This window comes from Macaca thibetana, chromosome 16 (assembly GCF_024542745.1).
Source record: "Macaca thibetana thibetana isolate TM-01 chromosome 16, ASM2454274v1, whole genome shotgun sequence".
Taxonomy (NCBI): domain Eukaryota; kingdom Metazoa; phylum Chordata; class Mammalia; order Primates; family Cercopithecidae; genus Macaca; species Macaca thibetana.
The window spans coordinates 16,371,207-16,388,317 of NC_065593.1; the positions used below are offsets into that span (position 1 = coordinate 16,371,207).

General features: G+C 51.1%; 2 protein-coding genes across 2 annotated transcripts in view; one reads left to right on the forward strand and one right to left on the reverse strand.

The window, feature by feature from the left end:
• Positions 1 to 17,111, forward strand: part of VMO1 (vitelline membrane outer layer 1 homolog) — a 200,421-nt gene that overhangs the window by 33,906 nt on the left and 149,404 nt on the right. The window lies entirely within an intron of this gene.
• Positions 2,253 to 5,042, reverse strand: GP1BA (glycoprotein Ib platelet subunit alpha). Its single transcript, XM_050765304.1, has one exon. The coding sequence runs from the start codon at positions 4,972 to 4,974 to the stop codon at positions 2,719 to 2,721; it is 2,256 nt and encodes a 751-aa protein (XP_050621261.1). The 5' UTR covers positions 4,975 to 5,042; the 3' UTR covers positions 2,253 to 2,718.

A 17,111-nucleotide genomic window follows, 5' to 3' on the forward strand; every position in this document is an offset into this window, starting at 1 on the left:
GGGTGGCTAGGAGAGGGGAGGAGACTGGACAAAGAAGCTGGTGCCCCTGGAGGAACTGGAGTTTTTAAGAAAAATTGTTAAAGAAAAAGCAGCCACTGGTTTTATGCAAATGCTGTGTAAATCTGTCATGCCACAGCAGCTGACAGGGCTAGAAAAACTCAAATCCCAGGCCCAGCGTGTTTCCTCCAGCCACTTGCCCAAGAATGCCACAGACGCACAGATCATTTCACATAATCCCCAGGAAAAGCCCCTCGGTCTGATGACTGCTTCTGCAGCCTAAAGAGGGAGGAGTTAAAGAGACTCTGAGAGAGGAAGACCATTGTGGGGTGGAGGCAGTGCGGGTGGAGGGCCAGGGCTTAAGTGGGTGGGCACTGGAAGCTTGAGGAAAGAGAGATGCTGGCCAGAGACCTGATCTTCGTCCTTGGCTGGGGAGAGTGAGAACCTTATCCATTTCTTTAGAAGATGTGTGGTTCCCAGGCCAGCCCTCAAGGAGCCTTAAAACCTCTTCGGGGCATAAAAGAACTTGGGAAGGTCAAACTGAGGAGTGCTGGCCAGGCTAGGGGACAGGCAGGCAGCAGGTGGGAGCTGTCCCTTTGGCAGAGCCTCATCAGCAGAAGAGGTGGAGCTCAGCATCGTGGCACCCCTGCTGCTGCCTCCGTGTACACTCTGTCCTGGGCCTTAGTGGCTATTGTAAGACACTTGAAGCCTAAACCTTGTCCTTAAGGAGTTTCCAGTCCAGAAGGCAAGATTATACAGGAGCAGTTGGGAAACAGTGTAGCAATAGTGTTGCAGGGTAACCTGGAAAGCACCTGACCTCACCTGGGAGAAGTGACTTGCACACTGAGTGGTTATACTGGCTGGGGAGGGGGCAAGGACAGCACACCTGGCTGGACTGAGGGCAAAGGCCTAGAGTAAAACACTGTCGGGGAGCAGGTGATCTATAGGCTTGTGATAGTTGGAGCACAGGCTGTGATCTGCCTTGAGATGAAGCTGGACTGTCAGATGGGGTCAGTGCGTGGCACTCCCTGACTGCCAAGCTCAGGAGTTGGTCCTCCACCTGGGGAGAGATGCAGTCAGACTTTCAGGTTTGGGAGATCTTCCGGGACCATCTGGAGGGTGATGGGGGTCTCCATGGTCCCATTCTCTGGGCCCCAAGCCCTGGATTGGGCTAGAGACAAGGCAGGAGAGGAAGCCACACCAGTGTGTTTAGGGAATGGCAGGATTTATGAGAAAAATGGGGTTCCGTTTGCCTGTGTCCCAGCCTGAGAGCAGGAAACCCAAGACTATTCAGTCACACTCACCAAATGGTGCATGCTGCAGGGCCCACCCCTTGCTGTCCTGCTGACCTGGGCAGTGAGAGCTGCACTTCTGAGACTGCAGGTGCAAAGCAGGCACCCACCTTTGCCCCTAGTACTGCAGGCTGCTGCCAGGTGGGTGTCAGCAGTTGTCGTTAAACTCCAGGAAGACGACAATTTTTGAGCTGGATCTGATGCCTAGGGTGGCCTGGTGGGTGGCCAGCCCTGGAGGAGAGAAGGAGGCACCCCAGGCAGGGGAAGTGCAGGCTATAACTGAAGGTCTATTGGATAAGTTGTGACCAGTGTAGGGGCAGTTGGAGCCTCGTGAATTCTCATGACAGGTGCCCCAGCCACTCTTCACTGAAAGTAACCAAGTTGTTTTGAGACAGGCTCTCACTCGGTCACCCAGGCTGGAGTACAGTGGCACAGTCAGGGCTCACTGCAGCCTCCGTCTCCCAGGCTCAGGTGATCCTCCCTCAGCCACCCAGGTACCTGGGACCACAGGCACACATCACCACACCTGGCTGACATTTTGTATTTTTTGTAGAGATCAGGTTTTGCCATGTTGCCAAGCCTGGTGTCAAACTCCTGGGTCCAAGCAACCCACCAGCCTCAGCCTTCCAGAGTGTGGAATTACAGGTGTGAGCCCCTGCACCCGGCCAGAAGGCTTTTTTTTTTTTTTTTAGATGGAGCCTCACTCTGTTACCCAGGCTGGAGTTCAGTGGCACAATCTTGGCTCTCTGCAACTTCCACCTCCCATGTTCAAGCGATTCTCCGGCCCCAGCCTCCCGAGTAGCTGGGATTACAGGTGTGCACCACCATGCCTGGCTAATTTTTGTATTTTTAGTAGAGACTGGGTTTCACCATGTTTGCCAGGCTGGTCTCAAACTCCCAACCTCTGGCGATCCACCCATCTTGGCCTCCCAAAGTGCTGGGATTACAGGCATGAGCCATCACTCCCAACCCTAAAATTATTGTTTATTATACAGACAATATACAATAATAGTGGAAAACTAGAAAATGCTAAACAGGGAAAAAGAAAATAAAACCACCCATATTTGTAACATCCAGACACAATGAGTGCTCACATCCTGATAAATCACTTTCCAGATTTTCTTCTGTGCATAGATGCACGTGGGAACCATGCTGTATTCCGCCAAAATGATTCACTGTGAGGTCTGGCAGCGCCCCATGCAGCATCGGGAGCTTTGTCCTGTGACCCACCCAACTCCATGTCATTACCCTTTCTGCTTTGCTGGGACTGAAGTTGTGTGTCTGTGGTGCGAAGAGAGGGCTTCTGATACAGAAAAAGGAATTAAGACCCCTCCCCCATGACTCTGTGTTCCTTATCCGCCCAACCCCCAACTAGATTCGATAGGAGAGCTCATAGGCTCCTCTCTCAAGGTCCACAAGCCTCCCACCCTCAGAGGCTGTGGCCAGAGTACCTAATGCTCACTGTGCCCAGCAGGTCCTGACCACGACCCTGACTCAGAGCTGAGGGCCTCCTTCCTGCCACTAGAGGCCCCACACGGCCATTAGGCCGTACCCACAGGAAGAGGCTGGAGCGAAAAGTGGGGAGTGAGCCTCGAAGGAAGAGAAGCCAGGCCCGGGGCACCGTCACTTGCCGTCCCCTCTGCAGCTCCAGATGTGTGGTTTGTGTGGCTGTGGCCAGAGGAGCACCTTGGCCAGAGTCCAGGGCGTGTGGTTTCACATGCCTGACCCAGGTCAGCATCAGGATGAGGACCACAGAGGCAAAGAGCAGCCAGAGGAGACCCAAGACATAGAAGCCCAGGGGGAGGAGGCAGCAAAAGTCGGGGTGGAGAAAAGGGTCATTTCTGTAGCTCTCGAAATGCCCTTGGAGCACCCCACGGAGCTTTGGTTGCTGATCAAATTCAGGGATGTTTTTTTTGGTGGATTCTAAGAGTGATACGGGTTTTGTGGTAGTCAAAAATATGATGCTTTTTGGAGTGATCAGGCTTGTGGTGGACTCCGGGATGGTCGGGCTTGTGGCCAGCTCTGGGGTGATCGGGCTTGGGGAGGGCTCTGGGGTGGTCTGAGTTGGAGTGGGCTCTGGGGTGGTTGGGCTTGGGGTGGGCTCTGGGGTGGTCTGAGTTGGGGTGGGCTCTGGGGTGGTCGGGCTTGGGGTGGGCTCCAGGGTGGTTGGGCTTGGGGAGGGCTCTGAGGTGGTCTGACTTGGGGTGGGCTCTGGGGTGGTCGGGCGTGGGGCAGGCTCTGGGGTGGGCTCTGGGGTGGTCGGGCTTGGGGCAGGCTCTGGGGTGGGCTCCTGGGTGGTTGGGCTTGGGGTGGGCTCTGAGGTGGTCTGACTTGGAGTGGGCTCCGGGGTGATCGGGCTTGGGGTGGACTCCTGGGTGGTTGGGCTTGGGGTGGGCTCAGGGGTGGTCGGGCTTGGGGTGGGCTCCTGGGTGGTTGGGCTTGGGGTGGGCTCAGGGGTGGTCGGGCTTGGGGCGGGCTCTGGGGCGGGCTCCGGGGTAGTTGGGCTTGGGGTGGGCTCTGAGGTGGTCGGGCTTAGGGTCAGTTCAGTAGTGGATTTTGGAGTTTTGGAGAATGTGGCAGATCCCATGTGAAGTGTGAAATCTGGGGTCCATCTGGGTGGGAATGTGGTCTGCTCCTTAGTGGATTCTTGTGTTGGATGCAAGGAGGAGGGCGTTTGACCGTCTAGAGAAGCAGCAGACCATGAGTGGAACAGACCCCAGGGAGTCGTATGGGCTTTGGTGGAGAACTTGACCACAGTCCTTGTGGCACGCACCTCATCACCCTCAGTGTCCTCGTCTGTGTAGTCATCATATAGGCCTGGGTCATCTTCATCACCAAGGGTGGGGCATCCCTTTCCCGGGTATCTGTAGACAGGAGTCTTGTCTGAATTGTCACACTGCACACTGGCCACGTTAGAGGTCATGGCCTTGACGTCCACACCTTCCTTCCACACATAGACATTTTCGGCATTGTCCTGCAGCCAGCGACGAAAATAGAGGATCTCACAGTTGCATAACCAGGGGTTCCCATGGAGAAAAGCAAAAGGCAGGAGGTGGAACCCAAAAAAGCCCTTTGGTATCGTATACAGCGAGTTCTCTTGGAGGAGAAGGGTGTCGAGATTCCCCAGCCCATCCAGGAGCCCGGCGGGGAGCTGGGTCAAGTGGTTGTTAGCCAGGCTGAGCTTCTCCAGCTTGGGTGTGGGCGTCAGGAGCCCTGGGGGCAGGGTCTTCAGCTCATTGCCTTTCAGGTAGAGCTCTTGGAGTTTGCCAAGACCATGCAGGGCACCAAGAGGCAGCGAGGTCAGCTGGTTGAAGGAGACGTCCAGGATGGTGAGAGCAGGCAGTGACTGCCCTAGCAAGGGCAGGCTTTGCAGCTTATTGTGGGATAGATCCAGGGTCCCCAGCACTGGCAGTGTCCCATCGACCTGGAGCTTGGTGAGCTCGCACTTATCTAAGTACAGCTGAGTGAGGCGAGTGAAAGGCACCAGGGATGCCAGGGAGAAGGTGTACAGGAGGTTCTCCCCCAAGTGGAGGATTGTCGTGTCTTTTGGCAGGTCTGGAGGCAGCGCTCTCAGATTGCTCTTGTCACAGTTCACTTCTAGGTGGCTGGCCACTTTGGAGACCTCACAGATGGGGTGGGGACGTAAGGGGCTTGGCAGCAGGAGCAGCAAGAGGAGGAGAGGCATGAGGACCTGTGGGCAAGGGGGCCTTGAGTGGACCCCCCTGCAGCCCCTGGAAGCATTCCCCCAGGTCCCAGTCCCCTTCCCCCTGTAGCTTCGCTTCCAGAAACAGCGTTCACACCTCCTGTCCTCCCTACTCCCCTCTCCCACCCTTGCCTGCAGAGCTTAAACTACTAGCTCCAGGCCCTCTTTCCCCTCCCTCCAACCCCTCTCCTGCCCCAGCACCAACCCCGGCTTACAGGCAGGCAGAAAGACCTCCGAAGGCACATAGCGTCTTCTGAGGTGCCACTCAACTCAGTCCTTCTCTCTTCTAGCCCCATGGAGGACTAAGCCAGTGGCAAGAAAGGGGATGGGGGTGAGGAGGAAATGCAAGCCTGATAGGGATTCCAGTGACCAGGAATCCCTTGGACACAAGCCCTTATCGCCTCACTCCACGGCTTTCCCCCAAGCCGCCTTTGTGGTTCTCTCTTCCGCTTTCCTTTTACACAGGGGAGATGGGGGTGGACTCCTCCAAACAGCCTTCCGCCATCTTTTAAAAACCTCTCCAGGGCCAGGCACAGTGGCTTACACCTGTAATCCCATAGCTTTGGGAGGCTGAGGTGGGTGGATCACCTGAGGTTGGGAGTTCGAGACCAGCCTGACCAACATGGGGAAACCCTGTCTCTACTAAAAATGCATTAGCCAGGTGTGGTGGCACATGCCTGTAATTCCAGCTCCTCAGGAGGCTGAGGCAGGAGAATCACTTGAACCCGGGAAGTGGAAGGAGGTTGCGGTGAGCCGAGATGGTGCCATTGTACTCCAGCCTGGGTGACAAGAGCGAAACTCCATCTTAAAAACAAAAAAACCTCTCCAGATGCCACCTTCTCTTCCTCTTGACAGCTGCATTCTGAGAATTGCCTACTTTTTTTTTTTTTTTTTTTTTTTGAGATGGAGTCTCACTCTGTAGCCCAGGCTGAAGTGCAGTGGCACCATCTCGGCTCACTGCAACCTCCGCCTCCCGGGTTCACGCCATTCTCCTGCCTCAGCCTCCCGAGTAGCTGGGACTACCGGCGCCTGCCACCATGCCTGGCTAATTTTTTGTATTTTTTTCAGTAGAGACGGGGTTTCACCATGTTTGCCAGGATGGTCTTCATCTCCTGACCTCATGATCTGCCCACCTCGGCCTGAGTTGCCTACTTTTAATTCTCTCCCACCTTTCTCTCTGCCTTCTCATCCCAGTCTATGCTGATTTCTTTCCCCTGCTACTCCATTGACTCGGTTCTTACCAAGGTCTTTAATGCCCTCCCTTCACTACGTCCATGGGACACTTCTCCACTGTGATCTTCCTGTATTTCAGCAGCCCACATACCCATGGCCACTCACCCCTTGGGATTCTCCTTTTGGCCTCTGTGACACATGACCCTGTGATTTTCTTGGTTTTCTTCTTACCTGTTTGGTTGGGCCTTCTCAGTCTCCTTCACAGATTCCCCCTCCTGTGCCTTTCCTGAACAATTAACCTGCCCCCAGAGTTTGTGCTTAGGCTCTCTTCTTTCCCTTTTTTTTTTGAGACAGAGTCTTGCTCTGTTTCCCAGGCTGGAGTGCAGTGGCATGATCTCAGCTCACTGCAACCTCCGCCTCTCCGGTTCAAGCAATTCTCCTGCCTCAGCCTCCTGAGTAGCCGGGATTACAGGCATGCACCACAATGCCCAGCTAATTTTTGTATTTTTAGTAGAGATGGGATTTCACTATGTTGGTCAGCCTGGTCTCGAACTCCTGACCTCCAGTGATCCACCCACATTGGCCTCCCGAAGTGCTGGGATTAGAGGCAGGAGCCACTGTGCCCGACCTTCTCTTCTTTCCTTATGCTATGCAACCACCTGAGATTATCCTCATCCATTCCCTTGCCTTCAACCACCACCTACAACCTAATGACTCTCAAATCTATGTCTCTAGTCCAGACCCTTCTCCTGAGACACAAGCACATATGTATAGCTGTCTTCTGGACATCTCTAGTTGGATGTCCCACAGACACCAAAACAGTATGTTCAAAGCTGAAGTCATCATTTCTCTCCAAATGGCTTCTCCTTCTGTGTTGCTTAACCTGGTGAATGGCACCATCATCCACTCATTTACCTAACCATTCAATCAACACAGACACAATTCCTAATAGTCATCTATAATGTCTCCCGTCTTTCATCCCCCATCACCAAGTCCTGCTGATTTTACTCCCATCTCTCTCAAATCTACTCTCCATCCACACCATCCTGCCAGCATTCCTAGTCCAAGGTTGTTGTTGTTTCTTCCTCCTCCTCCTCTTCTTCCTCCTCCTTTTCCTCCTTTCTTCTTCTTTCTTGTTGTTCTTTTTTCTTTCTCTTCTTTTTCTTCTCCTCCTCCTCTTCCTCCTCCTCCTCCTCTTCCTCCTCCTCCTCCTCCTCCTTCTTCTTCTTTTTTTCCTTTTTTTGAGATGGAGTCTTGCCCTGTCACCCAGGCTGGAGTGCAATGGCGCCATCTTGGCTCACTGCAACCTCTGCCTCCCAGGTTCAAGCGATTCTTCTGCCTCAGCCTCCTGAGTAGCTGGGATTACAGGTGCGTACCACCATGCCCGGCTAATTTTTCGTATCTTTAGTAGAGACAGGGTTTCACCATGTTGTCCAGGCTGGTCTCCCTTGCTGTCTCCCAGGCTGGAATGGAGTGGCGCAATCATGGCTCACTCAACAACAAACTCCTGGACCCAAGGGATCCTCCCGCTTCAGCCTCCCAAGAAGTTGGGATTACAGGCGTGCACCACCACACCCGGCTGATTTAATTTTTTTTTTCTAGAGACAGGGTCTCCCTTTGTTGCCTAGGCTGGTCTCAAACTCCTGGGCTCAAGCCATCCTCCCACCTCAGCTTCCCAAAGTGCTGGAAGTACAGGCATGAGCCACCATGCCCCGCCCAGGGCACCATCTTCTCACTACTGCTTCCCTGCAACAGCCTCCTTGCTGGTCTCCCCACTTCCCAATTCCCTTTCTTCTCTTTATTCTCCACTGGAGTGGTCTTTCAGATCTTCACATTTGCTCATATCCTTCCATTGCTTGAAATTCACCAATGAGGCCGGGCGCGGTGGCTCATGCCTGTAATCCCAGCACTTTGGGAGTCTGAGGCAGGCAGATCACGAGGTCAGGAGATGGAGACCATCCTGGCTAACATGATGAAACCCTGTCTCTACTAAAAATACAAAAAATTAGTTGGGCATGGTGGCGGGTGCCTGTAGTCCCAGCTACTCGGGAGGCTGAGGCAGGAGAATGGCGTGAACCCGGGAGGCGGAGCTTGCAGTGAGCTGAGATAGCGCCACTGCACTCCAGCCTGGGCGACAGAGCGAGACTCCGTCTCAAAAAAAAAAAAAAAGAAAAAAAAGAAAGAAAGAAATTCACCAGTGGGCTCACATCTGTAATCCTAGAAATTTGGGAGGCCAAGGCGGGTGGATCACCTGAGGTCAGGAGTTTGAGACCAGCCTGGTCAACATGGCAAAAACCTGTCTCTACTAAAAATACAAAAAATTAGCCGGGTGTGGTGGCGGGTGCCTGTAATCCCAGCTACTAGGGAGGCTGAGGCAGGAGAATCGCTTGAACCCTGGGGGCATAGGTTGCAGTGAGCTGAGATCACGCCACCTCACTCCAGCCTGGGTGAAAGAGTGAAATTCTGTCTCTAAATAAATAAATAAATAAATTCACCAATGGCTCCTCATACATCTCAGGAGGAAGTCGAAAGTTCCCAACGTGGCATGTGGGATCCTGCAAGATCTCACCTTTGCCTGCGTGTCCAGCCCCGTCAGTTACCACTCTACCCTTATTCTTGTTCATTCCCTCCTGTGCCTGAACTTTTTCTTCAACTTTATCCCCTTCTGCCTAACTTTTACTTATTTGGCAAGTTCCAGCTCAGAATTCCTTCCTCTGGAAAGCCTCTTCTGACTTCGCAAGACAAGGTTAAATGTCTATTACAGAAAGTCAGACACCATGTCCCGCCTGTTGGCCCACTGCCCCTTCTGTGATGAGAATGTGCCCTGCACTGTTCCCCAGTAGGAGCTCCAGGCAGCCGCCTGAGCCTGCCCCTGTCTGCTTCCAGCTGGTGAGTGGACAAGGGACAGACATTTAAGCCAGATGCAGTTAATCCATAGATTTGCCATTTATATAATTTGCCAGCTGCAAAGGTATTGCAAAATGTGGAGAAAACAAGGTAGTATAGAAGGTGAGGTAGAAGATTGTTTAGAGAGAAGCCAGGAAATTAAATAAGGAGCCCAAGCCCCAAAGCTGTTGATTTTTTTTTTTTTTTTTTGATACTCATCCAGGCTGGAGTGCAGTGGCATGATCTCAGCTTACTGCAACCTGTTCAAACAATTCTCCTGCCTCAGCCTCCCAGATAGCTGGGATTACAGGTGCACACCACCATGCCGGGCTAATTTTTGTATTTTTAGTAGAGATGGGGTTTCACCATGTTGGCCAGTCTTGTTTTGAACTCGTGCTCTCAAGTGATCTGCCCGCCTCGGCCTCCCAAAGTTCTGGGATGACAGGTCTGAGCCACTGCGCCCAGCCTGCTGTTGATTTTTGAGAGCGTTTTACTGTATCAGAATGTTTAGTTGTAAGCAACAGAAAATGGTCTGCCTAATTTAGGCTGCAAAGGAATTCATTAAAAATACATTGGTGGGGCACATTTCCTTTTTCTTTCTTTTTTTTTTTTTTTTGAGACAGAGTCTTTCTCTGTCGCCCAGGCTGGAGTGCAGTGGCGCCATCTCGGCTCACTACAAGCTCCGCCTCCCAGGTTCACGCCATTCTCCTGCCTCAGCCTCCCGAGTCGCTGGGACTACAGGCGCCCGCCACCACGCCTGGCTAATTTTTTTTGTATTTTAGTAGAGATGGGGTTTCACCGTGTTAGCCAGGATGGTCTCGATCTCCTGACCTCGTGATCCGCCCGTCTCAGCCTCCCAAAGTGCTGGGATTACAGGCTTGAGCCACTGTGCCCGGCCCGTGGGGCACATTTTCTCAGGACCTCCTGAGACAGTGTCATGGGTGAAAAAACAAAAAACGAAATGAAACGAAACAAAACAACAACAACAACAACAACAAAAACCCTGGCTACTTCAAAGACTTCCCAGTGAGGCCTGGAGAAGCAGACATGGAGCTATGCAGCCAGGAACAGTGCCCAGGACCAGGCTGCAGAACCAGTCTGGTGAGCAAAATTCTGCTCCTGCTGCAAGACCAGGTTATGGAAGCGTGTAGAACTCGAGCTGCTGAGTCAGAAACAGTGTCATCACAACAGCACCTGCTGCAGACAAAATCCTACACCATCCCTATTCCTTTGTGATACTGGCTCCCAATTCAAAGTCTGGGCCGGGTGTGGTGGCTCACACCTGTAATCCCAGCACTCTGGGAGGCCGAGGCAGGTGGATCACCTGAGGTCAGAGTTCGAGACCAGCCTGGCCAACATAGTGAAACCCTGTCTCTACTAAAAATAAAAATTAGCCGGGCGTGGTGGTGCACGCCCGTAATCCCAGCTACTCAGGAGGCTGAGGCAGGAGAATGACTTGAACCCGGAAGGCGGAGGTTGCAGTGAGCCAAGATCGTGCCATTGCACTCCAGCCCTGGTGACAGAGTGAGACTCCGTCTCGAAAAAACAAAACAAAACAAAGTCTGGGTGAGTCTGATTAGGCATGTGTCTGTGACCCAGCTGCAAGAGAGTCTGGGAAAGCAGGTGTCTGGCATTTCCAGCTAGGAAAGCTGAAGCATGCTCCACTTCTCCAAAGATTCTGAAGTTGAAGGATTTTCCAAACACAGACTCACATGCTTTGGCACCTACTAAAGTGATCCTATGTTTTACTTTCCTCAGATGTCAATGTCCTGTTTTTTTATTTTTTATTTTTATATTCATTTATTTATTTATTTAGTCCTCTGGCTCTGTTGCCCAGGCTGTAGTGCAGTGGCACAATCTCAGCTCACTGCAACCTCTGCCTCCTGGGTTCAAGCAGTCCTCCCACCTCAGCCTCCCAAGAAGCTGGGACTACAGGCACATGCCACCATGTCTGGCTAGTTTTTATTTTTTGTAGAGATGGGTTTTGCTATGGCTGGTTGTGAACTTTGAGTTCAAGCGATCTGCCTGCCTCGGCCTCCCAAAGTATTGAGATTACAGGTGTGAGCCATCGTGTCACGCCCTGAATTGTATTAACACATTTTCAAATTTTGCATCTTTGAGTCCTTGGAATTAACCTTACTTGGTCAATATAATTCTGAGTTGATTTACTCACTGGTTTTTTTTTTTTTTTTTTTTTTTTTTTTTTTGAGACGGAGTCTCGCTCTGTCGCCAAGGCTGGAGTGCAGTGGCCGGATCTCGGCTCACTACAAGCTCCGCCTCCTGGGTTCCGGCCATTCTCCTGCCTCAGCCTCCCGAGTAGCTGGGACTACAGGCGCCCGCCACCTCGCCCGGCTAGTTTTTTGTATTTTTTAGTAGAGACGGGGTTTCACCGTGTTAGCCAGGATGGTCTTGATCTCCTGACCTCGTGATCCGCCCGTCTCGTCCTCCCAAAGTGCTGGGATTACAGGCTTGAGCCACCGCGCCCGGCCTTTTTTTTTTTTTTTTTTTTTTGAGACAGAGTCTTACTCTGTTGCCAGGCTGGAGTGTAGTGGCACGATCTCGGCTCACTACAGCCTCCGCCTCCCAGATTCAAGCAATTCTCCTCCCTCAGCCTCCTGAGTAGCTGGGATTACAGGCACACCACCACACCGGGCTAATGTTCTGTATTTTTAGTAGAGAGGGTGCTTCACCATGTTGGCCAGGATGGTCTCGATCTCTTTTTTCACTCTTGTTGCCCGGGCGGGAGTTCAATGGCGTGATCTCGGCTCACTGCAACCTCCACCCCTGGGTTCATGTGATTCTCCTGCCTCAGTCTCCCAAGTAGCTGGGATTAAAGGCATGCACCACCACGCCTGACTAATTTTGTATTTTTAATAGAGATAGGGTTTCTCCATGTTGGCAGGCTGGTCTCGATCTTCTGACCTCAGGTGATCAGCCCGCTTCAGCCTCCCAAAGTGCTAGGATTATAGGGGTGAGCCACTGCACCTGGCTAGTCTGGATCTCTTGACCTTGTGATCCGCCCGCCTCGGCCTCCAAAAGTGCTGGGATTACAGGCGTGAGCCACCGCATCTGGCCTGCTCACATTTTATTTAGGACTTCTGCATCTAAGTTAGAAAATAGGAGTGGCTTATAGATCTCTTTTGGGGATCTTTGTCTGTTTTTCTGTTTGTTTGGTTGTTTGGTTTTATGATCAGAGTTATGCCAGCCTTGTAAATTGGAAAACTATATTCTCTGGAACAGTTATAGATAGGGATTTTCTGTTCTATATAGATTGGTGGAGTTCACCTATAAACCCATCTGGATGTGGTGCCATTTTGGAGATAGCTTTCTGTGTTTTTTGTTTGCTTGGTTTGGTTTGATTTGAGACAGGGTCTCACTTTGTCACCCAGGGTAGAGTGCAGTGGTGCCATCGTGGCTCACTGCAGCCTCAACCTCCCAGGCTCAAGCGATCTTCCCACCTCAGTCTCCTAAGTAGCTGGGACCTCAGGCATGTGCCACTATGCACAGCTATTTTAAAAAATTTTTTGTAGAGACAGAGTCTCACTATGTTACCGAAGCTGGTCTCGAACTCCTGGGCTCAAGCAGTCCTCCTGTCTCCACCTCCCCGCCACTCGAAAGGCTGAGGTAGGAGGATTGCTTGATCCCAGGAGGTCGAGGCTGCAGTAAGCCATGATTGCACCACTGCACTCTGGCCTGGGTGACACAGTGAGACCCTGTCTCAAAAATAAAATAAAATAAAATAAAATAAAATTTCCTTCCCTAATATTCTTCCTGTTATTGAAGCCACCTTTGCAAAATTATGACTGAGACAGTGGAAGAGATCTAACCAACTCCATCATGCTTCTAAACTTTAAGCTGTGCTTGTTCCTTCCCGGGCATAGGCTGAGCTAATTTTGAGAGGAACTTAGTTTATTGTTTATAGTTACAGGCGTGAGCCATCACACCCAGCATATAGTTTATAGTTTAAAACAAAGACGGTAACAGCCCTTTCCCAAAACAAACCTACTTCTTGCCTGGGGACTAGACTGCCTTTGTAGGACTAACAAACTAGCCACGAGATTAGCAATTGTGGTTTAGGAGGCTGGGCGCCAGTGGCTCACGCCTGTAATCCCAGCACTTTGGGAGGCCGAGGTGGGCGGATCACCTGAGGTCGGGAGTTTGAGACCAGCATGACCAACACGGTGAAACCCCGTCTCTACTAAAAATATAAAAATTAGCCGGGCGTGGTGGTGGGCACCTGTAATCCCAGCTACTCGGGAGGCTGTGATGGGAGAATTGCTTGAACCCCAGAGGTGGAGGTTGCAGTGAGCCGAGACGGCGCCACTGCCCTCCAGCCTGGCTGACAGAGCAAGACTGTCTCAATAAAGAGAGAGAGAAAGAGAGAAAGAGAGAGAGAGAGAGAAAGAGAGAAAGAGAAAAAAGGAAAGAAAGGAAAGAAAGAGAGAAAGAAAAGAAGGAAAGAAGGAAAGGAAAGAAAGAAAGAAAGAAAGAAAGAAAGAAAGAAAGAAAGAAAGAAAGAAAGAAAGAAAGAAAGAAAGAAAGAAAGAAAGAAAGAAAGAAAGAAAGAGAAAGAAAGAGAAAGAAAGAGAAAGAAAGAGAAAAAGAAATTATGGTTTAGGAGTCATGCAGCTGGAGGCCACAGGATTCTGACCCTCCCTGGACTGCCCCTAAGACCAGTGCTTGAGGTATTTTGCAGACCCTGCCCTTGATGGATCAGCTGGCCCCACCCAGATCAATCAACTGGCCATCTGATCTTGTGGCCCCACCCGGGAACTGACTCAGCACAAGAGAACAGCTTCAGCTTCCCATATTTTCATCTCTGACCTGATCAATCAGCACTCCCGGCTCACTGGCTTTCCCCCACCCACCAAGTTGTTCTTAAAAACTCTCATCCCCAAATGCTCAGGGAGACTGATTTGAGTAACAGTAAAACTCTGGTCTCCCACACAGTCGGCTGTGCGTGAATTACTCTTTCTCTATTGCAGTTCCCCTGTCTTGATAAATCGGCTCTGTCTAGGCAGTGGGCAAGGTGAACCCATTGGACGGTTACCTTATTATCTGAGCCTAGCCCAGGAGTGTGACCTAATCATGGACAACTGTACTCCTCCTAGGATTCCACATGGTGAATGAGGTGATAAGGGAAGAGGATGCAGAACTGGTCTTCATTCATTTCAGCAGTGTGCAGGAAAAGCTGTAGAGACGTTCCTGCTACTAAGGTCCCCAAAGTTACCTGATTCCTGAGCTGTCCTGTGTTGTCAATGTTCTCTTGCATCCAGTGAGCTCCTGTATCTCTTTCCAAGAAATTTCTGTTGGATTAAGTTAGCTAGAGTAGATTTCCGTTACATGCATTCGAAGAAATCTAATCCAGTTCTTGTTTTTGTTGTCGTTGTTGTTGAGACAGAGTCTCCCTCTGTCAGGCTGGAGTGCAGTGGCACAATCTCGGCTCACTGGAACCTCCTGCTCACTGCAACCTCCGCCTCCCGGGTTCAAGCGATTCTCCTGCCTTAGCCTCCCGAGTAGCTGGGATTACAGGCACACGCCACCACACCTCGCTAATTTTTTTATTTTCGTAGAGACGGGGTTTCACCATGTTGGCCAGGCTGGTCTTGAACTCCTGACCTAAGGTGATCTGCCCACCTTGGCCTCCCAAAGTGCTGGGATTACAGGTGGGAGTCACCACGCCTGGCTCCTAATCCAGTTCTCCAGTCTCTAGTGTAATTCCTTCTTTCCTTTCTTTCCTTTTTCTTTCCTTTCTTTCCTTTCTCTTTCCTTTCTTTCCTTTCCCTTCCTTCCTTCCTTCCTTCCTTCCTTCCTTCCTTCCTTCCTTCCTTCCTTCCTTCCTTCCTTCCTTCCTTCCTTCCTTCCTTCCCTCCCTCCCTCCCTCCCTCCCTCCCTCCCTCCTTCCTTCCTTCTTTCTTTTCTTTTCTTTCTTTCTTTTTTTTTTTTTTTTCAGATAGGGTCTCACTCTGTTACCCAGATGGGAGTGCAGTGGAGTGGCGTGATTGTGGCTCGCTGCAACCTCGACCTCCCAGGCTCAAGGGATCCTCCCACCTTGGCCTGCCTGGTGGCTGGGACTGCAGGCGTGTGCCACCACGTCCGGCTAATTTTTGTTTTTGTTTTTTTTTTTTGGAGAGATGGAATTTGCCATGTTGCACAGGCTAGTCTTGAACTCCTGGACTCAAGTGATTCACCTGCCTCAGCTTCCCAAAATGCTGGGATTACAGGCGTGAGCCCATGCACCCCCCCAGTGTAGTTCATGTCTAAAGAATTTGTGTAGAAGACATTAGTTGGAGGTCTATCTAAAATCCATTCAACTTTTGCTCCTTTTTTTCTTTTGAGAAACTACTCCTATCTCATCCCTAGAATTTTTGGTGACATTGACTCTCTCTCAGCTGTGAGAGTGGATCTAAGCCACTCAATAGACTCCCTCCTCTTTGACACAGTTTATGGACCCGACAAGTACCCTGACATAAGCTGATTAGGGTGTTCATGGTCAGGGTGATTGGCCCAGGCATAGAAATAGGACGTAAGTTGGTGCTTTCATAATGAAACCCAAGACTCTTGTTTGATGGTTAAGGTATACAAACCTTCTCTGAATGTGGATGAGGAAATATGTAAGTCCAGGTGAGCTGTCAGCTGTTGGCATTATTCTCGTGATTATGATGGGGTCTAGCCTTAGGATGAAGCTATTGTCAGAAAAGGTATGTGTTCATCAACAGTTGACTGGATAAAGAAAATGTGAGGTCAGGGCCGGGCGTGTGGCTCATGCCTGTAATCCGAGCACTTTGGGAGGTGGAGGTGGGCAGATCACGAAGTCAGGAGATCGAGACCATCCTGGCCGACATGGTGAAACCCCGTCTCTACTAAAAAAAAAATACAACAAATTAGCCAGGCGTAGTGGCGGGCGCCTGTAGTCCCAGCTACTCGTGAGGCTGAGGCAGGAGAATGGCACGAAACCAGGAGGTGGAGATTGCAGTGAGCCGAGATTGCACCACTGCACTGCAGCCTGGACAACAGAGTGAGACTCCGTCTCAAAAAAAAAAAAAAAAAAAAAAAAAGGGAGGTCAGATGTGGTGGCTCCAGCTTGTAACCCCAGCACTTTGGGAGGTCAGAGCCAGGGTGGGAGATCATTTGAGCCCGGGTTCTGGAGGCTGCAGTGAGCTATGATCATGCCACTGCACTCCAGCCTGGGCGACAGAGCGAAACCCTGTCTCTAAAAATTAATTAAGCCGGGCACGGTGGCTCATGCCTATAATCCCAGCACTTTGGGAGACCAAGGCAGGCAGATCATCTGAGGTCAGGGGTTCAAGACAAGCCTGGCCAACATGGCAAAACCCCATCTCTACTAAAAATATAAAAATTAGCCGGGCTTGGTCGTGGCAGCCTGTAATCCCAGTTACTCGGCAGGCTAAAGCAGGAGAATCTCTTGAACCCAGGAGGCAGAGGTTGCAGTGAGCCAAGATTGGGCCGCTACACTCCAGCTTGGGTGACAGAGCAAGATTCCATCTAAAGAAAAAAAAATTACCTAATGGGTCCAGTGTTCACTGTTTGGGTAATGGGCACAGTAGAAGCCCAATCCTCACCAGGGTGCAATATATTCACATAACAAATATGCACATGTACCCCCAAATCAAAAATAAAATAAACATCTTTTAAAAGAGATTGGGGGTGCCGGGCACGGTGGCTCACGCCTGTAATCCTAGCACTTTGGGAGGCTGAGGTGGGTGAATCACGAGGTCAGGAGATTGAGACCATCCTGGTTAACACGGTGAAACCCCATCTCTACTAAAAATATAAGAAATTAGCTAGACGTGGTAGTGGGCACCTGTAGTCCCAGCTACTCGGGAGGCTGAGGAAGGAGAATGGCATGAACCCGGGAGGCGGAGCTTGCCGTGAGCCGAGATCGCACCACTGCACTCCCGCCTGGGCGACAGAGAGAGACTCCGTCTCAAAATAAATAAAATGGCCGGGCGCGGTGGCTCAAGCCTGTAATCCCAGCACTTTGGGAGGCCGAGGCGGGCGGATCACAAGGTCAGGAGATCGAGACCACAGTGAAACCC

Coding starts and splice junctions, on each gene's coding strand:
- GP1BA (XM_050765304.1), bottom strand. CDS start 4,974: ATGCCTCTCCTCCTCTTGCTGCTCCTGCTGCCAAGCCCCTTACGTCCC.